Here is a 24,943-nt window from a genome sequence, read left to right on the forward strand (position 1 = left end):
AAGTAAAAGACTCTTTTAGCAATATCTTTTCTTGTATTTGCTAACCTTTGTGTGAAACTTAAGATTGTTTAGATAGGTTTCTTATACCTTATCTTTCCGCAAATAATCTTGTAAAATCTGTATTGATCTTCTCTATCAATATATATTTTAAATTTGAAAATTGTGTTTGTATTCATCCCCCCTCCTTCTACAAACTGTTTAGTATTCTTGTAGACCCTTTGGGACCAACAATCACCCTGCATTGCAAATACAAAGTTACATCACTCACTAGGTTGTGGGCACATGAAAGCTAAAAAATTAGAGGAAAAATGCCATGGTACCCGATTTAGGAACTTACTATATATATATATATATATATATATATACACATATATAGTTGGATTCACATAAAATCAATAATCAAATAAAAAAAACGAAAACAAGCCAATCACATGTGATTTTATATTAAAATCTAAAATCACATGTGATTCGTGCTACCCTGCTCACATCCCTTGCGCTCACCGTAGTGATACAAGTACACCTCAAAGAGAAGGAAAAGAGCATGTTAAGGTTGTTACCTTGAGTAGTGTAAAGACTTTAATAGAAAATACCTAATAAGAACAAAAGGAACCAAACAAAGCAGAGTTTGAGAAGAAAATTATGGTACCAGATTCTATTACCACAGTTCCATCCCCCATTACTACCATCCCTATAAACCAATCCAGCAGGATTAGTAGGCCTCAACCCATAGTTAAGCCCATTGATATTACAACTATATTGAAAAGATCAAAATTTCAATTATTGTTTCCTAATGAACCTAAGGAAGTCCTGACACTCAAAAAAAGTATTTTAGTGGATGTGTCACAATCTGGTGGCAGTCTCACCATATCTACCCATACCAGTCCTATAATCCCTTGTAGAACTGAATCAGAATCCGTTGTAGAACCAACTTTGATGCCCATTCCAACACCTACTTTTCAAAAGACCACTTCTCCTATTAAGTCACTTCTTACATTCCTTACAGCCCCAAAGGTTAAGGAATCAAAAGGAATTACAATTTAAAAAATTTCTTGATGTTTTAAACACTTATACATAAATATACATTTGGTTGAGGCTATTGAGCAAATGCCAAGTTATTAAAAGTTTCTAAAAGATATTTTGAGTAAAAAGAAAAAGCTGACTATAGGCTATAGTGCTTTGTTATCCAGTAAAATCTCTCTTAAGCTTAAAGACCTTGGAAGCTTTACAATCCCTTACTCAATAGGAGGAATAGAAATGGGAAAAGCCCTATATGACTTAGGTGCTAGTATAAACCTTATGCTTTTATCTGTTTTCAACACCCTAAGCATAGGTGAAAATTGATCCACCACTGTGACTTTACAATTAGCTGATAAGTCCATAACCTATCCTAAAGGAAATATTGAGGATGTTTTAGTTCAGGTTGATAACTTTATTTTTCTAGCTGATTTTATCATCCTAGGTTTTGCAGCTAACAAAGACATTCACATTATTTTAGGAAGACCTTTCATAGCTACTAGAAGAACCCTGATAGATCTACAGAAGGGAGAGTTATCCATAAAAGTCCAAGATCAACAAGTGACTTTTAATGTTTTTAATTCCCTTAAGTACTCTGAAGAAAGAGAAGAATGTTCTACTTTGAGTTTGATAGAATCCTAATATGAAGAGAAAAGTTTGAGGGAAATCTTAGGTTTATCTAGGTCTGATAGTGATTTATAGGATGATTTTGAGGAAGAAGAAACACCACAGGACTTTGCTACTTTTGAAGTTTTAGAAACTGAGGATGAGAAAAATCTTGTTCCTTCCTTAGGAATTGCACCAAACCTTGAATGATCCCATTATCTCGTTGCTTCCATTCCCACTACAGAAATATCTGAAATTTTGGGACTTCATGTATCAAGAATGCATATTGTTGAGGTTAGTCCCTCTGTGAGACACTAAACTACCCCAACCCATGTTTTGATGTAAACCAAATAACCTCCCTTACACCCAGGGCAAGGCTGAGTGTTGTTGCATCTCTAAGGCACATTGTTGATGAAGCCTTTGCAACCATGGATGCCATTTTGGGCATTGATACTTCTAACCCACCCAACCCTCCTGTTACCATTGAACCACCATCCATTACACCACTACCACCTTCATATGTGTCTATGATAACCCCCACACCTATCACACCAATTGTTTCAACCCTAGAACCACAACTCATACCAACTGTAATCCTACAACCAAAACCACAAATACCACTACCACCATCACCACCTATCCAAAGTTCACCCACCTCACCTCTTGAGAACCAAAACCCCCAACCATACCATAGCCTAAGTACCTAACCTCCTAGTGATCAAGCTATTATCAGTCCACAAGGCACAGAAGTGGATACCACCATTGCCCAAATGAGGAAAATCATATCCAACACTCCCTCGTGCATACTGCCAGATGCCCTATACACTCCCCTGTGCACACTACTACCACTCATATGCAAGATACTACGTCTTTTGACATAGAAGAGAACATTGAACTGTTGGAGGTAGGAAGAAAGTTTACCATTCAAAGGAAACCAAGAGTGGAGAAGAGGAAGAGAACAACCGTCAATGAGAATATTGCTAGGCAAGATCAAAAGATGAAAGGCACACCTACTAGAGTCACAAGTCAAGGATCACATAGCAAGGCCCAATCTGAAGGTTCAAGCATGGCAGCCCTGCAACACTCTGCTAGTAGTATTGCAGCCAAAAAGAGTAAACATGTCTCACCTCTTACAAATTCTACCAACTTGTTTAGTTGTAAGCTTTCTTTAAGGAAATACCCTTATTTTTCTTAGAAAAAAGGTCAAACGCCAAGGGGATTTCCTAAGGAAATCATTTTAGCCAATCCCCCTCATTAAAAGTTGTGATTGATTCCCTTGGTTGGATAAAACTTTGTAAGGGCCTGGGGATTACAATATTAGCTGGCGTAGGGATTTTTATACAAAGGTGGTTGTGAGCAATAAGGTAGACCTAAAGGTTAGACCAACTAAGGTCTCTTACTCCCCTAAGGCCATTAATGAGTTGCTTGGCCTAACACCACCTGAAGATTCTAAGTTTGATAGAATGTAAGCTAATGTTACTAGTGAGGAGTTAGATACCATCTTGGATAGGCTTGCACATAAGGAGAAGTATGGAATTTTAAGGGCAGGTATAGAACCCTTAAAACCTGTCATGACACTAATATTTGTATGGAGAGGGTATTTATGTTATATTGCATTCTGGAAAATCACCCATTTGATATTGGAAGGATCATATATGGTGACATAAAGGGGTGTGTAGATAGGGTCAATGGCCGGCTACTATACCCCTCAATCATTCACAACCTCATGACCAAAGCTAAGGTTACTTCTCCATAGATTCCTTTTGTAATGAGAAAACCATTATGGAAAAAAAGAATCTGGATAGATTGATGAGGCAAGGCAACAACCCACCCAAGATTATGCCTCCTATGAATGAGTCCTTGGAACAACTCAAGACTGAGCTGCTAGATGCAATGACTGCAATTCTTAAGAGAATCATGATGAAGAAGACTGATGGGAAAGATGGAAGTGACACAAATTGAGATCAACCACCTCAAGAAGGAACTTATAAAGAAAAAGAAAAAAAGGTGCAGTCAAGGAAGGGAAGCACAAGCCTACAACAACTCACACACTCTCCTACTCAATCTGAGTAGGACAGCAACTGTCAATCTCCCTTTAATTTTAATTTTTATACCTTGACGTAGTCTTCAAGAATGTGTTTGGGTATTGGGTTTGTGTTGCAATTTGTTGTTTTAACATATTAGTTTTTCTTTTCTTATTTGTTGTTTTGCCATGATTTTTTTTTTCGTCTTAATTACTGCTTTTGTCTATATTGATTGATCATACCCTCCTCATTTGTAGTAATTTTCTGGTTTAATTTGTCTTGGGTCCTATGTCTATGTTCTTGCTTAACATAACTTGAGTCCATTTTGGCCACTTTTTGTTTTTAGAATATGTTGTTTCTGTTTCTTCTTTTGTTGTTTTATCTCTATAGTATTTAGGCCAATACTTTGTAGTTATTGAGTCATATGGTATTGTGTGATGCTTGAGTCCTTTCCTTACATTGTCTAAAATTTTGAGTCCTTTTACTGTTTTAGTTTGTTGTTTTGTATATAATGATTAGGTCTCTGTTTCTAATAAGTCTTGAGTCATTTCTTTCCATTTTCTTTAAGCCAAAATGAGATAATGTGAGTTAAACCTCCCATTCTTATCTTTGCTTTTATGTTTCAATGGGAATTGATTTTATGAACTTGTTGCCATCACTGTCATGTTTGCACAAATAAATTTAGCACATATTTGTTCTTGCATTGTTTGACATGATTCCATAACCACAATAATCAGTAGCTCTTCCACTTAGTTCTTAGATGGACCACTAGATCAATCATTTTTGGGCTAATAATTCCATCTAGATTCATTTTTGGGCCCTCATTTCATTTAGACCACACTTATTGCCAACACTTTCAATGAGGACATTGAAATCCTCTAGTTTGGGGGAATTTCCTTAAACACCCATCATACACTCAAACATTGTAGAACACATGTAAGAGATGCATATTGCCAAAAGTGCACTAAAGTGTCCAATTTTGTACCTCAATATGAGAAGCATGGTGGTAAAATTGCACCATGGAGTGAAACTGAGAAGAGGTAAAAGGCAAATGCATTGAACAGAAAAGCCAAATGCAAAACTCACTCCAATTCCCATACTTTTGATGAATCTAGTTCAAGCAAAATGTAGGCTATCTCTTAGTTTGGCACATTTATGAATTCAAGTTTATGGGAGTTTAGTTTATGAAAGGCTATGGAAATCATTTTCCAAGTAAGAAAAGATAATTTCTTTAAAGAAAATCAAAACACTCACATTGGCTAAGTTTGGTGAACAAGTTCAAAAAACATTTAGCTTAATAGTCACTTGAGTCTTTATTTCGTCATTTTGATTGCTTAGGGACAAGCAACAATTTAAGTATAAGGGTTTGATAAGTTTTAATTTACTAACCCGATTACATCTATAATCTTACCTTTTTATGTTATTTTATTTGCTCAACATGTGCAATTTAGTCTCTTTATATTAGTTTTATAATATTTAATGTTTTGTTGAAATATTATGAATATAGTATAAATTTTATCTAAATTGTGCTTTGAAATTAACTTTTGTAGATTTGGATAATACTACAGCTTCCTAGAGGAATCATTGGCTGCTGATTTCAAAATTATGGCAGTACTGTAGGACTAAATAGTGGGCTTATAAAGATCCGCTAGGCCGATTTTCACTAGCAGCCGGGTTTTACTGTTTTGGACCTATCTAAGGCTTGTTAAAAATACACTAAGGTCTTATGTCATCTTATACTTTTGTTACTCATAGCCCAAGGTTAATTACTAGTATAAATATGTGTGCTTTGTAAGCTTAAAAACACACCTAACCTTTTGGTATTCACTCTAATCACTTTCTAGATTTTATTTCTAAGTATTTTTTGATCTAATTCTGGTTTGCAAGTTATTGATCGAAGTTTGTTTGTTTGAAGAATTGTTTACTGCTTCATCTTGAATTCTTTCCAAGTTTACTTTAATTTTCGATAATCGTTTATAGCTAATCTATTCCCGTTGCAATACATAAGATTTATAATCTTTTGTGGATCGAGATTAGTTTCTCGTAGTTAAGAAAAATAGTTTTTTAAGTTCTTACTAGTAATCCTTCTCATTTTGTGGCAAAACTTGTTTTGCAAGTTTCGTAACTTGAAAAACAAGTTTCCACTCACTTTACTTCATTTATTGCAAGTACTTTTACCTTTTTCATTTTATGTCATGTACTTTTTAGTACTTTAATTTCTTGCAAGTTACTTTGGTGCAATTTAATTTCGAGTATTTTACTTCATGCAATTTATTTACTTATAATTTACTTTTTGGTAATTAATTTTTCAGTCATTTAATTTCATGTTCTTTAAGTTATGTTCTTTATATTTATGCAATTTACATTTCTATTATTTAAATTTCATTCTTTACATCATTTATAAGAAAAAACCGAACGATGATGGACTAAAAGCCTTAACTTGGGGTGTAAAGGAAAATTAATACCTAAACCGATGTGAAAGTATAAAAGTGTCTTATAGCATTTTATCTAATTATTTATTTCAGGTGATTATTGTTTCATTGAATATTACATATTATTAATTGACAACTACTTTATATATGAAAATGCATTAACTTCAAGTTAAGATAAATGAGAAAACCTGATGCAATAGGAGACGACTATAAATAGTTTTAGTACCTGACAAGTACTAGACTCATACGGTGTAGGATGGTAACACTGTGTCGTATTAGGATACATGACGTCTAACATAAATGATATCATATCGATAGCATGCCAGCCTGTTGTACTCTTAGGAGGCCATTTGACCCGATAGTTGATATTGTGATAATACATAATATTATCCTGTACTACTATAGGATTGTTGCAAGAATGCTTTATTACCTTTTGCAAGATCATTTATTTTGTGTCTTAATCAACCTTTGCACCATGTGCTTCTTTTTACAACTGATATTTTTTTAATTGCTAATCAAACCACTCAAATTTTAGATAGAAACAAATCCCTTGAATTCACCATCTAAAGTTAGTTTTGTAAGACCGCACTTTTAAAGAACTTTAAAAGTCTTTTATGTGAGAATGATATCTAGTACTTAATGCCATTATCACTTGTTATAAGATGATAGTAGTTCAAGGTGTACACTCTAACCAAGTTCAACATGATATCATAACACAGACACACACACATATATATATACACGAGAAGTTAAACAATTTGCGAGAAAGCTAAAAGTTTCAATATCATATATGATTACACATATAATATGCATGCTTAATCGTATATTATTAGATATATGTTACATTGACAACACACAAACACTTAATCATATATGATTGGATACACCCAAAGAAGTATAATCATATATAATATTGAAACTTCTCGCCTTCTTCCAAATTGTTTAACTTCTCTCTCTACATATATATTTATATATAGAAAGAGAGAATAAGGTTCAAATGAATAACAAAAATGGTAAAAACATAGGAATAAATGACTCATATTTGAATTAGTGGTGAACTCAAAAAAATATTCATTTGAAAATGCATATGTGAACACACGTTTGTTTACCTACCTTTGTAACGATTATTTACATATGAAGATGCATATGATAACCCATATTTCCTTCTAATAATGATTCATATATGATTATTCACATTTGTCTTTCTTATTTGAACCATCCCCTACATATATATATATATATAGAGAGAGAGAGAGAGAGAGGGAGAGAGAGAGAGAGTCAAGTTCATACAAGAATACTAACCAAATAAGAGAATAAGAAAACGGTCGAATCACATGTCATGTGATTTACGTGACTTTAGCACGACCTGAGGTGAGGTGCAGGTCACGTCGCCTGCACACCTTTGTATTGGCCGTTAATGTTAAAATCAAATGTGATTTTGCACATAATTTAACCATTTTAGTGTTCTTTTATTTAGATAATGTTCCTGTCTGAACCTCCATAGATAGATTTTATATATATATATATATATATATATATATATATATATATATATATATATATGCTATAGGGTTTAGAACCTGTTTGATATTTTATTTCTTTGAGACATTCTAAGAACAGTTTGGTGTGTTCTGTCTGAACAAATTCTCTCTACATCTTTATATGTATTTGTAGAATTCTCAATCGAACTTGGATTTGTATCATGGAATGTATGTGGAAAGAATGAAAAAAGAAGAAAGCTAACGAAAAGAATGATATATAGAGAGAGGCGGAGGAGGATCAAACAAGAACTCTTAACTATTTAACTATTTAAAGGGAATATGAAGACGGCCAAATCACGTGCAAAATCACATATAATTTTACATTAACTGTCAAAAAAGATATGCGGACAACTTTGGCCGCGTCTTTAGGTCGCGGACCAAAGTCGTGTGAATCACATGTGATTTTATACATGATGTTAGTGTAATATCACATGTAATTCGATCATTTTCTTCTAGTAACAAGTAAATTAAAGGAAATTGCCAAGCCATTTCAGTAGGATAGTCTGCGATAGTGCCCCCTCCTTTCGATTTGTGCATTGAGGATAACAGCTCGCATGTGCCCACTTCTGTTACCACCATTGTCCAACTCTACACCCAAGTAATTCCTTCTTTCTCCTTCCAATACTTTAAGCACCTAACAGTTTTTAAGATCAAGAAAACAATAAGTCTAAAGGTCATGTATGACAACCACAAAGTAAACATTATAGATTATCCGAGAAGTAAATAAAGTTGGATAAGAAACCTTTGACATGGGTGGTCTGAGTTCTGGATCTTTTTGAAGACACAAAGAAGCAGCATTACCAATAGCATGTAAGTCGGGAGGAAAATTGCAAGGTTGATAAGAGCCTAAGCGGGTGTCGAGCAATTTATGCTTATAAGCTAGAAGATGTATAGGTTCCGTTTCATGTGATGCGTAAATGTCGTGCCAAAAGTTGCGCGCTTTGTAGCATTGTAATTCACTGGTTCTTCGTCCCGTGATTAGCTCCAACAGTACCAATCCAAAAGCATATATGTCAACTTTCTCTGTTATCATTCCTCCATTGAAGTATTCTGGTGCAAGATACCTGAAATATAGGCATCATCTTACATTTAAACAAACAGAAATATGTGTGTTGATTAAATCATTGAACGAAAAGGAAAAAGTAGAGAAGATACAAGATAGCATGATAATTGATATTATAGTCCTGTTCTTTGCTTATATTGTTATCATCATTGTTAGTCTCACGTTTACAAGTCTTTGACCATTTTACTACCGCATATGTTGGAACATCTTCTCAGAACATCTTTTCACTCCTCAAGTACCTTTTTAGAAAGTAAATCTGATGGGTTCCACATATTTCTACCATCATCATATTATTAATCTTTTAATATGAATTAGATTTTTATGAAAAGACAACGATTATTTTTTGTTTTCATGGCTGTAGAGCATCAAAAGACAGTAACAAAACTTCTTGAGCATCTCCAATCATGTTATAAACCTTCTCTCCCTAACCATGAACTGATCCATAATTCATATATTAATTATTTACTGAAATGGCTTTGGGGCCTACAAAAAGTGTTGTTGGAACCGGTCCACACTTTTGTTGGTCTCATAATGGTATAAACCGGTTTTTTCTAAGCTCATTTGGCAATGTACCAATCCAAGACCCAACCCATTGAAGATGCCCTCATTGTTCATCAGTTTGAGTCCAATATGAGCAAGGTGTGAGCAAGATGGCCATAATACCCAGGGTTAAAAAAAAGACATTTCACATGATAGCCAGAAAAAAGAAAAATAGATGTTAGATGTACCCTGAAGTTCCGATGACTCGTTCTTCATCACATGTATCCTGTTCAGTGTGTAAGCTAACAAGCCCAAAGTCAGCAACCTAGATCATCGACAAAAATACATATCAGTAAATTAGATAATAAAAACGGGTCGTAATGTATGTTTCAAGTGTTTATAGTTATACAAAGTTATATGACTTCGAAGATGTAATGAGTTTGAGTTACCAAAGGCTCGTAATCATGGGTCAGTAGGATGTTTTTAGGCCGCATGTCTCGGTGAACAATGCAACCCACCCTACAATCTTCATGAAGATACCGTAATCCTGTTGCTGTTCCAATTGCTATCTTCAGACGCAATGGCCAGTCCAGATACGTTCTCTGGCTCTCTGTTATACAATTCAAAGAAACATGACATTCTTTTAAGTTGAATCCACAAAGTATAATGTGCCTGATATAAGGACTTTTGAGCCATAAATTAGGAAAAGAACAGGATATATAGATATATATACCGTGTAAATGACTGTCCACGGAGCCATTGCATACATACTCATAAACTAATAGTCTTCGATTGCCCTCTATGCAAAAGCCAACTAGTAAGACGACATTTTTATGTTGTGCACAACTTAGTACTCTCACCTCCTTGCAGAAATCAGCATCTCCATGGGATCCAGAAAACGTCGACTGCTTGATTGCGACGACTAGCCCATCTTTTAAGACCCCTCTGTAGACAACCCATAACTCCCCTTGTGCCACAAAGCTCAAATCAGAGAAACCATCTGTGGCTTCTTGAAGCTCACTGTAATAAAATTGTCGCAAAGGTTTCACAAGTGCAGGTGCTTGGTGTTGACAAAGAGAGCACAAGGGAGGTGGTAGTGATAAAGCTCTACCCAAAGAGACCGCCTCTCGGATTCCAGAGCTAAAAATGTTGTCTTTAAGCTCGCCGCTCAGTTTATCTTGATCTAAATGAGCATATGAAAGTTGGGAACTGTGAAGAATCTTGGAATTCTCATTTGCAATGTTGTTTTGAGGCACCAATAGAACTGTGTTACTGGTACTCTTAGCAGATGAATTTGGAATCAGTGAGAGAGCTATGATTCTTTCCCCACAAGAGTCGATCACGGTAAGTGGATCATCATCAAAGTCTTTGGGTTTATTGATTTGTAAAGGTTTTCCTTTGATCAGCCCTTCAAAAAGCGGGTTTTGTTTGTACACAAGGAAAAGAGAAGAGGTGTCGGAGTTTGACAAAAGACTTTTATCAGAAGATTGTGGACAAAACATGGCGGTTTCTTCTGGACTGCTTACGGGCGTGGAATGATTCACTCCATGGCCCAAGTGTTTTTCAGGAGCCATACTAGGTGAAGAAACTGCTGAAAAGAAGGGAGATTGGAGGTCATGAGATCGACCGAGATTGAGCCTAAGGACTTTTGGTTCTGAACCTTTCATTACTACAATGTTGCACTGTAGTGCCTCCATGCAGTGTTTAAGTTCTTGTTTCAATTTCCTGATTCAAGTTACAAAATTACAAGAATAAAAACCAAACCAAAATGATGATTATAAGTCAAAAGGGGACTCTTAACTTTGAGAAAAAAGATAAGAGTTGGAGAGAAATATAATGAGGTAATAGTTTTACTTGTATTAACTTATCCAATATGACCCAGTTTGCTGCATTATACTTTGCTTGAGCTGCCACAGCACCCGCAGGTGTACCTGAGACCACCTTGATTTGCACCATCACCTACACTTGAGAAAAGATATAGATTTAACTATTTAAATTATAAAGATGATTTAGAGGCCGTTTACCAAACCCTAATCAAGTAAGCGTTTATTGGGTGTCATTTACCTTGCCGAGTGAGCTTCGTAAGAACCATGAATCCTATCCGTTAAGAGGCATTGCAAGGACCAAGAATCTTAGACTCTTACCTGGTAAGCGCTTACCGAATAAAACACGCTTATTAACAATCTATTTTGATGGCCGAAAATTTTAACTGTTTGGTAAAAGGCCACTTAATGTTACAAATGGTAAAGCTAAATATCAAAACTTTAAGTGGGCATATGTAAGAAGAAATGAAAACATCACACATGTTCTTCCAATATCCAGCAGTAACAAACTCGACAACATAAGGCATCATAACATGGTATCAGATCATAGCCGGAACGGTTTATGAATGCCTTGAATTCGGGTAATGTTCGGCCTAACACACCAACTGTTTGATATAATGCTTAAGAGAACATCTTCAATTTTGCTTGTTAGTTCTCTGATTTTCTGTTTTAGTTTCAGATTAGTGTTAGGTTTTAGTTCCCTTTGTATATTTTTTGTTGTTACCATAGAATTATGGATGCCGAGCTCCGACATGTCAATGTTCCCATCCTTGTCGCTCCGATTGCTACCATATATGGATGACGAGCACCAACTAGGAATATGTTGCTGTCGTTTTACTTAAAATGCTCCCATAATGGATGTTGAGCACCAAGAGATCCGTCGTTATCGCTCATTTGTTTCCCGTATTTGATAATTTAACATTTGTGTTTGAGATGCCACTGTACAGTTCTTCATGGAGGCTAAATTCACTTGTTGGTTAGGTCTGTGCTATATAATTCGGGTTATGACCATCTACATTGGTACTTGCTAGTCTTGGATACTATATTGCTTTCCATGTACTTTTGAGTCCCAAAATCTAGCGACTATTGTCAAATTAAAACATATTACAACCACTTTGTTACACGTAGTATGGATTATACATGATGTGGTTGACATATTCAAATGTGGAAGGATGCCTCAACTCAAATGACTAACTTTCGAAAAGGGGGATTTGTCAACTTCAAATGACTATAACTTTCAGCAAAAGAAGATGCTTCATCCCTCTTTCGTAGCCAAATTTCATTGTTTTTTGTATATAATAGTTATATGCGACAAATACATGCACACACCTCACATTTGGTGAGATTTGAATCCTTGACTTTCTACAAATCTAGGTTGTACCGGTAACCCGACCACTATTATGCACCCTTGATCAATTTTCATTGTTTAAGGCCTCAATTTCTGTAATTTTGGTAATTTTCATTTAGGGATTGCTATTAATAACCACCTTACTCACATTTCATATCCCTCCTTACTCACATATACTACTCACACTTCATACCCCTCCCCACTCACATTATCATTCATATAATGATGATATAAGAGGGGGTAGGTTCATTATTTGACTTGGCAATCAAATCACATGAGTTCTGAGATTTATTATGAGCATATGCTATTTTAGGTAGTTACTTTAGTGTTTTCTTAGCATTTAATTAATTATGAAGATTTCTCAAACCTACTATTTTCGACAATTGTAATCGTCAAAAATTACTATTCAACAATATATTATTTGTCCCGTTTTGTTGTGTGTTTCTCGATCATCAACCGGATAAAATCTAGTTTGCTTCTGTATTACCATATATTAATAAAATCATTGAACACTTGAAAATCAAATTGACATATAATTATATACATATATACATACTTGTATCATGTATATATGTATGTATATATACATTTTACATGGGTAGGATTAAACTAGGACACCACATCTTTACAAAAAAATATGAGTACATCCATATTGCATGTGACAATATACATGAGGGGACTTGATGGTGTGCGCTATGTGCGGACGACTTGGTCCGCGACCTAGGTAGCGCCAAAGTTTATCCGTGTCTCAAATTTAGTAGCACATTGATGAACTACAGACTCACATATACGTAAAATTGTGGTGTTTTCTTTTGAACTCACCCCACATCTTATATGTATACATATATTCATGTAAAGGAAGTTTTAAACACAAACCATGTAATTTTTACAAACTTTACAAACCGAGCTTAACAATATATGTAGACAATCAACAATGTGAATTAAATCGGGTCCTAAATTACTCTCGTCCGCTTTTGATCACAGTCTCTACATTTAAAAATAAACAAAATAAATTTTGAGATTAGGTTTGTAGGGTTTGTAACAATTACATTTTTTGTATTTGAAACTCCCTCTATTTATTTATATAATGCATAAGACAGGTGACGTAAACCCGTACAAAAATGAAAAACTGAGGAACGATTTAATAACCATTCATGTGTACAGGTATGCACGTGTGTATACAAATAATTTGTTTGGTATATACATGTGTATACAAATAATTTATCTGGTATGCACAAAAGGCACACGAGCATAGGAACAAGGAGAAATCTTCAATTAACTTATACATCTATGTATACACATATATGTATGTACACATATACGTGTATGTATGCGTATATTTAACGAAACAAACTCGTGGTTGCAGACATCAAGTACGTGTGCATGTGTGGTAGGATATATAACGTTGTCCTATTTATATTTTTGGGCCTTTATTAAACCGATTAAATAAATTTCTTCATCCAACTCTTGCGGATCACCACGCTAAAAACGAGAGATTGTAGATCTAATTTCGGTAGGGAAAAATGCTTATATGCTATATATCTAAATTAGATTTAACAAAAAAAAAGTTCATAACTGTTTACCTCGAATTGATTTTGAAATTGGAGTACCATCCGTGAACAAGTTTCTGAGATCCGACATATCCGATCTGGTAAATTAGCACAGTCGTCACCGTTCCGGCAATCTCCATTCAATCGCCGCCAGCTCCATAATTTCCGATCTACGAATTACAAACTCAACCACAAACTTAGATCCTGATCAATCGAAACATATACAGTAGTTGAAGCAAAAAACAAAAATATAAATTACTTGATTTGACGCCATGAAATACAGCAAGCAAGATAACACAATCACCGGGATGAACGACATGAGTAAGAGCCCAAGCCAAAGCTGCTTTGGAGACAACCTTCTCCTCAGCCTTCACGGCGACTATCACATTCTCCGGCATGTTACGGCATGCTTTTTCAACGCCGGATTCATTTTTTGGCGGGAACATCGAAGAACCGGAGATCGCTGGGAAACTAGCAAATCAATTTAAGAATTAAACAGACCTATTGATGAGAAAATTGGGGTATATATGTAATCATGGGCGCCCATATTTTTGGTATTTGAACTGGCTTTCTCTTGGCCCCATTAAATATATTTTTTATTATTTTAAATATCTTATAATAAATCAATCAGAGGTTACAAAATTTACAATAATAAACTCGAGTATTTTCAAGGGTATTTGGTCAATGGAGATTTTTTTGTATCCTTTAATTTGTTCTAAGAATTTACCAATTTTAAATATTGAAATAGTAAATTTTATCGGTATATCATAATAAGATATGTAAAACTAGAAGGCTATTCGCGCAATACAACGAGATACATCTTGATTTTTATGTTTTGTTTTATATTTTTAGTTTATCGATGTTATAATACGATTTTATGTGGTTTTAAGAAAAAAAAATGTTTTTATTCTTAAATAAACATAAACTTGAAGATGTTATAAATTTTTTAAAAATATAATCGATATTATTATCAAATTAACTATTTAAAAGTTCTCGTTTTTATGTAATTTTATTAATTTAATTTTTAATTATAATTTAATTGAAGTTTAATAACGAATTAATATATTTTTGGTTTAAATAAGTTATTTTTTTAATATGATAATTAAGTATTCTATTAGAATTTGATGATTATCCTAATTATATTTTAATTTTTTTATATTCAAAATGAGATGTTTATCCTTTATTTGATTATGTTTATTTACAGTTAGTTATACGAATTCAAACACGATGCTTTAATAAGTTGTACTTATGCATAATTTGCTTGTAATCTTGAATTTAAGTAATATGCACCAATAAACAGTACCTCATGTATAAAAAATAGTTTTTAAGAGTTTTCGTCAAATGGTTTATAATATAGTATAGATAGCAGATATATAGTAATTAACAGATCAATTTATTTAATTATATCGATAAAATAATTTATGAAGAATAAACCTTTCCAACAAAAGAGGCCAAGTTTGCTTGATGTTTAGTGCCATTTATATGAGAAAGGAAATATGAAAATGACTAATTTAATTTTTAAAAATTTATCAAATATATATTTATGCATACATATATATATATATATATATATATATATTCCTACTAACAAAAATAGCTGATTAGAGAATATATTGATGTGAGATAAGATATTTAATGGAATTAATATTTTGATAAAAAAATACTAAATAAAAAATAAGGGTCATTTCTGGGAGGGTGGCACGGACGCATAGAGTACAATTTTTTTTCTTAAAATACAATAGTAGTCTAAAAGAATTTAATAAATTAAAGAAACCCAAAAAATTATAACATATAATAAAAGACACAAAGAATTTAGTAGATAACAAGGCCCCAAAAATATATCAACTAATTACATTGTAGAAGAAACTAAAAAAGTTTAATTGGTCATTCATTATATGTTATTGTTCATTACGTCTCTAATTTTTTATCTCCAACAATGTCTAATGATATTGGTTATTGATATCTCTATATGCTTGAATATTTTCATATTTCAACAATTCAACGTTAAGATCATATGTTTGCTATTGCTATATATATTTGTTGGATATTTTTATCAATTTATACTTCTATTGACTATTACTATTTGGTTATGTTGTTCTAATTGTTTTTGTTGACTATTGTTATCTATTTTTGTTTCTACATAAAATATTTTACTATTGTTTGACAATCAATCTATTGTTCTTATAATTTATGACGTGTTTCATGGTTTTGTGATCAATCAATAAATTTTTTCTACTAAATGTATTTAGTAATGTCTCTTATATATGTCATGTTTCATAAACTTTTAATCTTAACATCTTATTTTAGTTAAGCAAAAAAAGAAGAAAAATAGAATTTAAATATTTTCATCAATTGTTTGACTTATGTATCTTTCATTGGAATTCCATCACAACACAAAATTCTATTTAAGTGCTCAAACAATCATTTGTTGAGCTTGCATATTATATGTTTAATTCTTTATTTATTTTTATTGGATCTCAATGGATCATCTTTTCTTTCATATTATTATTGATCCTCATTTGTCTACTTGTCTAGAAAACATTGATAATCTTTTTTAATATTGATCTCTCATTTACCCTCACGATTATTTCATTCACACGAATTCTCTTTCTGTATCAAAATAACATATATTTCTTATTATGAAGTAAAAAAATTCTTACTTTTTATAAAAATTTATCAACCATAGTTGATACTCTTGGTTTCAAATTACCTAATAAGAAGTACGTAAGTTTAAGTACTCTCTTATATATCTATAATAAAGAAAAATAATATTTCCTTCCTCGATAAATTAGTAGCATTTCTTGTATTCATTTTTATACTAATTAAAAACATTTATTGAATTTTTTTCGTACTTATCGAGGGTCACTACAAGAAAATTAAGCTTTGACGATGCGCCTTTTAGCAATGATATGTTTCCATCACAAGTTATAGCAACGACATGTTATATAATCTTTCTGATGATAAATGGACTTTTATAAGCGACGACAAAAGTCGTTGCTAAAAGTTTTGTTTATTGCAATGAGTCTGTTTTTACGTTCGCCTAATATCTATAAAATGTCAAAAATGGACCTGTAAAAAATACATCTCATATAGTTATAAAAATAAAATATGTAATTATTTTATAATCAAATATGAAATTATGATATACATGTACAATAATTGGTAATAATGAATGACACATACATCAAGTGTTGTGAAATGTCTCGGAAAGGCATGCAAGTAGATGGATGATGTTGATGAAAGTGGGGTCTGGTTATTGTGAAGACAGGTCATTATTTGCATGTGATCACATTTAGAGATACAATTATTTTGTAGTTATTGTCAACATTCTTGTGGTGGGTATTTGCATTATTATTACTTTTTATCGTTTCTCCCAAAATCATATATAATTCATAAACAAACCTACATTCTTTTAATTACTTTGTTTTATTTATTATTATTTTTTTATCATATATATATATAGGTTGGTTATTATACAATCTTTGACATTTGTGTAATCAATATAACTCAATCTTAACCGTCCATTTCATTTAATTAATATGTGATTTCATAGAAGTTTTGATTGTTTCATAATATAAAGTATTGATCATAATTAATGAATCATATTCATCTTCCATAAATATTCAAATCATAATAAATGAACTCTCATCATTTCCATAAATATTACAATTTATTGGGTTGCATTAGTTGTACAAATGCGACGGGTTGTATTTGAAACAAACTCTCTCTCTCTCTCTATATATATATATAAATATATATATATATATATATATGACTTGGGATCATGTGAGACCAGCCTGTTTTCGTGAGACCTGTGAGACCAACATTTTACACTTGAAACTTCACAACAAAATGTTGTGAAGGTGACTTTTTAAAACATTCACAGTGTTTTTGCTGTGAAGGTTACGTGTAAAAATATGGTCTCACGGGTCTCACGAAAACAGGTTGGTCTCACGTGAACCCAACCCTATATATATGATGTTTATTTTGCACACCACGTTATTTGTACAACTCGTACAAACCTCATTCAACCAATTATAATTTTTTATTTTATTCATTTTTTTTGTAATTATGAGAGGTTGATTAATCATTTTTATTGTGGAAAATGTTAATCATGGATATTATGATCTTCATTGTTTTTAATTATAGAGAAATGCATGAAATAGTTTCATTAAAATTTCATTAAGTATTATATGAAACAATTTTATAACCATATATGAACAACTTTATCAAAGAAAATATTATATGAAACAATTTCACAAGATTAAATAATTTCATGAAACAATTTCACAAGATTAAATAATTTCATGAAAAAATTTCATAAGATTAAACAATGAAATCGATGGATGAGAACGATTTGCACGGTTTGTACAAATTGAGTGGTTTGCATATATATATTTTTATTATCTTTTATTATTCTATAGACCCTGTTTCTTATAGTGACGTTATACATTGTTCATGAACTGAGAAATGGGATATGTACAATGGGTACGTAGCCTAATATGAAGTGCTCTTGAATGAATTATACTTGAGACGTCTGTTAGCACACACATATAAGTAAGAGTTATGCACTTGCGCACAATTCCTAACAAATAATAAAGAGATAAAAATAAAGATTGTATTCCATAAGGACCGGACGTCAAGGCTGTTGGGTTCGTGGAATTTAGAGGATTTCAAGTTGTAACGATCAATTCCTTTAACCAAATTTCAAATCTTTTGTTTGATTCACATATCGAAAAATGTAGGAATCTTTTGAATTCCATAATTAAATGAATTTATCGTTCCTTGGCATAAGTGAATGAATTGAATTTCATCCATTTGTATTCAATTTAACCAACAGCAACACCCCCTGCCCCTACCATAACCATGCTACGACTATCATTGTCACGGCCCAATCCCTAACCCCCTACATACTACTATTGTCGTTGTCACAACCACCACACATCCGACCCCTAACCCACCACTGACCATCATGCCACTATTGTTGTCGTTGTTACAGTTAACACTCACCGCCACCACTCACTCATGTGGGTGGCGTAGTAGGTGTCGGGATAAGGACCATGGGTGGGGTGGGTTGTGGGATGGCAAGAGGAGGGGTTAAGGGATTGGGGGCTGGCCCGCCTCAGTCAACCCTCGTCACCTCTATGTCATTATTGTCGTCATCACATCTACCACAATGCTACTCATGTTGTCATCACAACTACCCCCTGCAGTATCCACCTATGTGGGTGGCATCGCGAAGGGGTGTGTGGCGGAGGGGGCGAGGGCGGTGTCAGATCGGGGGTGGGTGTCACCTCCTGCCAATACCACTAGTGTCATCATCACAGCTATCACCCCACCTCCCCCACCTCCGACCCCAATTTCACCATGCCATCATAGTTGCCCCTACCCACCTCCGACTATTTATATCACCATGCCATTAATGTCGTTATCACGGCAGCGCCCCCATGTACCCTCCCCTCCCCAAACAAAGATGGAGATTCTAATTCTTTTGAGATATCTCATTCCAATTCCTACCAACCAAACGCATAATCAAATTCCATCCAATTCATTCCAATTCCTAGAAAGTCAAATTTCATTGATGAATTCTAATTCCACTAATTTCCATTATGCGAACTAAACTCCCCCCTAGAGGTTGTTTGGTTTTGTAGAATTCGAAGGAATTTGGTGAAGTTGGAATGAAAATTTTCGTTGACCAAATTTGTTGATGATGTTTGGTTTGCTGATTGAATTCCACCAAATTTTACGGTTGAGGGATTTGACCATTCCTTTGTATAATTGTAGAATTAGAATTACTTTTTCATGGCAAATGTGACAAATTATATTATTGACTTCCACACTTTTCTTCTTCTTTCAAGGACAATATTATCTTCCATCCCTAAACTAGCTAATGTTTTGCCCTATTCTATTTTTCTTCGTTCTTTTTGATATTAGTGTAGCACTAATAAACCTTGTGTTTTTCTAGAATATGAAAGAGGATCCCATCTCTTATTTTGTCACATTTTGCTATCTAGTAGATTACATACACCCGTTAGAGAAACATTGATGAGGAATTGTAGTTAAAATTTGAGTTACATTAGTGATTATCGTATTCCTCTCGTTCGGTTTCTTGTTGGATCAATACAAACTTCATCTTTCATTCGTGGAGGTACACCATCCTTGCATAAAGGGTCAACAAGCGTCTAATCCCTTGATAGTAAATAATTACCATAAACAAAAGGATAATCTCAAAAGATGAACTTTATTGATAATAATTAACATAACTTGAAAGATAAAACAATAAACTCGTAGATAACTATGAAAACTAAACCTAATACTAATACTAAACGAAGTAGGAATTGATTTAAATATTAATTTAAAAAAAAATCCTAAAGTAATTAGAAAAACATTAAAATAAATAATAAATGAAATAATTGGGAAATACTTGATCTCATCGACGCCTACATCAAGCTGCACGATTGGTCGCAAAATCCTCTGTAGACGACATAAGTCGTGAAAGAGATTGCAAGACACCCTATTTCTCCTTTTGTATTGGTTTGATCGTAGTCATTCTATTCATTGATTTTATCGCCAAACCGTCCTACATCAATCCTTCTGGTGGTAGTATTGATGTTTTAGAAATTAATCAATCCAACACAATTATCAAAAACTCAAACAAGATCAACAATGGCAGATTATGTAAAAATAGAGAGGGAAAGTTCCTCAAAGGTTTTGTGTATTAGCTTCAAAGATTACAAATGAAATGCTACTCTCTAATGGTTGTTACAAACAAAGCCACCAAGGACCACTATTTATAGCAAAGTAAAACAACTTTTAACAAACCACAAGGGTGGTGCCTGATTGGTTTGAGCTTGACTCCAAAGGTCAAAAGTGCCAGAAGGTCCCAGTTTCAAATCCAAGAAAGAATAAAAATCCCCTTGTGTCCACGTAAGTTCAAATGCGGTGACTCCGGGCAATCTGTAAAGCAGGTGGTCGCCCTGGGATTAGTCGGCTTGCATATCGGGTTGGATATCCAGGTTCATAAAAAAAACAACTTTTAACACAAGACTTGAATACAAACGATTGCAGATACTCAAACTTTGACTAGTCCAATCAAATACAGAAACCATTCAAACGGTTTTGAAATCCTTTCAAATTCGGCTTTGATCATTAACCTCAAAATGGTTGACCAAAAAGTCAAACTTTGACTTAGAAAAGTCAGTGTTGACAAAATTGATGTTGATGCTTCACAAGGGCAACAATGATAAAACATCACCTTAATCAATAAGCACAAGGTGAGCTGGGCAAAGAAATCATTAAGCTTACTGATTAAGCTCATATGAGAGTTATTTGAACAAGCACTCATGAGATGGGCGATGAGCAAAGAATTGTCATCTTATCGCCCATGCCTTAGGCGGATACCCCATGAAACTTTGCATATCGCCCACGCCTTGGGCGATGATGATAGTATATTGTCCATGCTTTGGGAGGATATATTAACTTCCTTTCATTGCTAAACAAGTATGGTTCATCGCTTGAAGCTTTGGGCGGATTGGGAGGTCAACGGGAAACACTACATCACTCAAGATAAGTAACAAGGAAAATTGTTAAGGTAAGGTCACCCCTACCAAACAACTCTTCATTGTCTGGTGTGTTGGGCGATGAGGACCTTTATCGCTCATAATGTTAGCAGATTGAAACATTAAGCCTCAGACTTGGACGATGAGCATGTTATCGGGCAAGCTTTGGGTGATGAGAAGGTTTTATCGCTCAAAACTTACAAAAATTCATCCAATTAACTCACTCATTTCCTTTTGGACTCAATCATGTCCAAAATCACCTGATTTTGTGTATGTACATTAACTTCAAGTTATTCAACCAATGACGCAACACGAATCAGATCTCATTTCCCTCCTATCGGAGAGGAAATGTCGAGTTGTTTTAGCTGCAACTGTTTTCAAAATCATACAGCTCAACACAGTTTTCAAACACCAAGTTACAAAATTCACATATTAGCCGATGAACACCCTTAAATCACACAAAACAAGCTTCAGTTCTTCAAAGAGAGATGAATACCCCCTTATCGCTCAACAAGAACATTCAACGAGCGATGAAGCAAGATTTGGCAGTTTCATAGCAAAGTTCGACCAAAAGTCATCAAATGTTCAAAATTCTTCAAATAAACCTCAAAATTGATGATCAAAATAAGTTCAAAAACACCAGAATGCAAATCATTTGGCACGAATTTGATTAAAACACTTACAATCATAGTGAATTTGACCAATTTAGGCTCAAAATGTCGAACAGGAAGCTGCAGTTCATGTGAGTACTATTCCATTGACAAAACAGAAAAAAAATTTGCTTGAATTTTGCTATAGATAGAATAATCGTATCAAATAGATGATTCGATTTTGCTCTGATACCAATTTTGGATCCCAAATCTAACTATAATTCAAGATACAAACATGGAATGAGAGAATTAAGTTGAAGGTCATAAAAATGATGAACACACCAGCTTATCTTATTCATGAAACAGAAAACTACAAAGCACTTAAATCACTTTAGTCGACTCTCATGGAAATTGTAATGAATGAACAACTTCTAATTTTAAGCCCATGTCACCTATTTATAGGTGACATTTACAATGTAAAGCCCAATGCCCTTAAGTCCAATTACATGAATATTACAATACAATACAAGGTAATTGCCTTGATAAAACTTTCAAATACTTAGGACTATTTTGATCCCAACAGTTACCACATAACCCACAATGTTTATCAATCATTTTTGTTTCTTGATCACTTAATCAATGTGTTATAAGCGGTTCCATATTTTAATTGAAGTTCTTTTGCATTTCTATTTGTAAAGTTTGCATCTTTTTTTCATGTGGTACATATGTATGACTTCACCCCAACAAAGTGGTATCAGAGCTCGACTTTTAATTTTGTCATGTATTTAAAGCACCTTGCGAGAAGAGTATGACTTGGTTATTGCTATGTGTTCATACACACACTAAGCCCTACCAAGATGACTAACTTGGAAGACGTTCATCAACTATTTGATCCTCCAATTTTGGGTCACCAATGGGTGATTGTGTCAGAATTCACATGAGTTTAGAAGTTTTTTCCATCCGACATTGGTAGAATGCAAACATTGATTGAGTTTATAAGCCTTTAAATTCAGATGATTTTTCAGTGATTTGTTGGTCTTATGGTGAGGGGTTCTTCAAAAGTGCAACGTTCTGCCTTGATGAGTGGGAGAGGTAGCAGAATTAGGATATAACACATATGCGCACACATGATTGTGGGAGAGGGAGAGGGTGATGGCGAGGCGAGGGCCATGTGATTTGCAAGTGGTGTGAGGAAGAGCACTTCACATGACACATCAAGGCTTTAATTTTATAGAACATTTAACAGAGATATTTAACAATTCCGAATTAATTAAAAGAGTTATTTAATGAGTAATTAACATTGAGCAACTTTTTATTAAAAGATAATTATCACGTTTTTTTCTTTAAAATCAGAGACTTGGTTTCCAACTTTATCTCTAAAGCTGAAACTTAGGGAAGAAGTGAAAAGAATTCTGGGATGTGATTAGGTAGTTATCTGATCAAATTCCCAATATAAATAAAATAGCCAACCTCCTCCTTAGATTTGGATATCGAGATTCGCTCTCTTTCTCTTTATATCATCCCTTACTGCTTTTAATATAGCATCGTTCGAGCTGTTGAATTCTGCATCTGATTTGCATCATTCAATTGTCTTTGTTGGAAATTGAATTTTGAGTGCATTAAATCATGGGCTTTGCAACTCTAATACTCACAGCTTCAAAGAATTGACATATAAAACCTTTATGGACAAGATTATATTGTGCGGTTTGTTCTACTACATCTATAATTTCAGTTCGATTTTAATTTTATTCATTATATTTAATTTCGTTCACTTTTGAACATGCTACTTATACCCTTTTCTTTACATTGAATGCACTGCGGATGATAGATTTAACTCTTGCGGTACAAATTCCGGTAATTTTGGTGTAATTCCAGTTTATCAAATTTATAGTTAGTAATGGTTTAATCTTCATTGATAAAGTTTCTTTTGCGCTCTATTGAACTTCTAATCTTTATTAATAGAGCTTCAATCTTTATTGTAAAAGCTTCACCATTAAACGTGATATTGATTATTGTTAATGTTTTTCTATAATCTTAAATGTGCGTTTGATACGTGGACATGACATGATAAAACAAGACAACACAGAACATGATAGCACAAAACATGACATGACAGCACAAGACGAGAGCGAATTGAATAAGTTATGGGCGAGACATGACAAAACAGTTAAAATGACCGGATTATCCCTGACAGGACAAAGTTTAACAAGTTGTCTAATATAATGTTTGGTAAAAATAAACATGACAAGACAAAAATGTCAAAATGAGAAGAATGTCTAACATATTATTTAATATTTTCTTTAATGTATAAAAATCATAACAAAAACAAGTCAAATAAGTAATTAAATAATTTTATTATAACTAGCAAACAAATTGTTTTTAAAATGTACGAATACCAACATGACATTCACAAACAAAAATATCATTACAAGAAATGACCTCTATAGCTACAAAGTCTATATCGACGACATAGGATTCGTCGCTACAGGTATGAAAATAGTTTTTTTTTTCCAACTCATTGAAGAGTTTGAAATCTTTTCAGAAAAATTGATAACTACAGCGACAACATGTCGTTGCAAAAGATATAAAAAATTTAATAGTTTTTTTTTGTAAATAAAAATTGTGTTTTCTAGAATTAAAATTCGGGAGGATCTACAAAGACGACATTGTTGCAGAAGGTGTAAAAAATTTAATAGTTTTTTTAATAAATAAAAATTATGTTTTTCTCGAATTAAAATTCAAGAGGACCAACAGCATCGACTTGTTGTTAGTATAGAGTAAATTATTTTTTTATTTTCTAAAAAACATAATCTATACTATATTATAAAGCATTTGGCTAAAACTCTTAAAAACTCTTAAAACTCTTAAACCAGATTTCATCTCTATCCGATTTCATCCCATATCTGAATTCGT

At 33.4% G+C, this 24,943-nt stretch overlaps 1 protein-coding gene across 1 annotated transcript; it reads right to left on the bottom strand.

The window, feature by feature from the left end:
- Positions 1 to 7,853: 7,853 nt before the first annotated feature.
- Positions 7,854 to 14,327, bottom strand: LOC112510103 (inactive protein kinase SELMODRAFT_444075-like). The gene is made up of 8 exons (XM_025115400.1): positions 14,141 to 14,327; positions 13,915 to 14,051; positions 11,025 to 11,119; positions 9,894 to 10,885; positions 9,610 to 9,770; positions 9,409 to 9,485; positions 8,360 to 8,681; positions 7,854 to 8,251 (listed from the first exon to the last, which is right to left on the bottom strand). Exons 1-8 carry the CDS (start codon positions 14,325 to 14,327, stop codon positions 8,108 to 8,110), a joined length of 2,115 nt encoding a protein of 704 aa, XP_024971168.1. The 3' UTR covers positions 7,854 to 8,107.
- Positions 14,328 to 24,943: the final 10,616 nt, after the last annotated feature.

This window comes from Cynara cardunculus (genome assembly GCF_001531365.2).
Source record: "Cynara cardunculus var. scolymus isolate 2C chromosome LG 3, CcrdV1, whole genome shotgun sequence".
Classification (NCBI taxonomy): domain Eukaryota; kingdom Viridiplantae; phylum Streptophyta; class Magnoliopsida; order Asterales; family Asteraceae; genus Cynara; species Cynara cardunculus.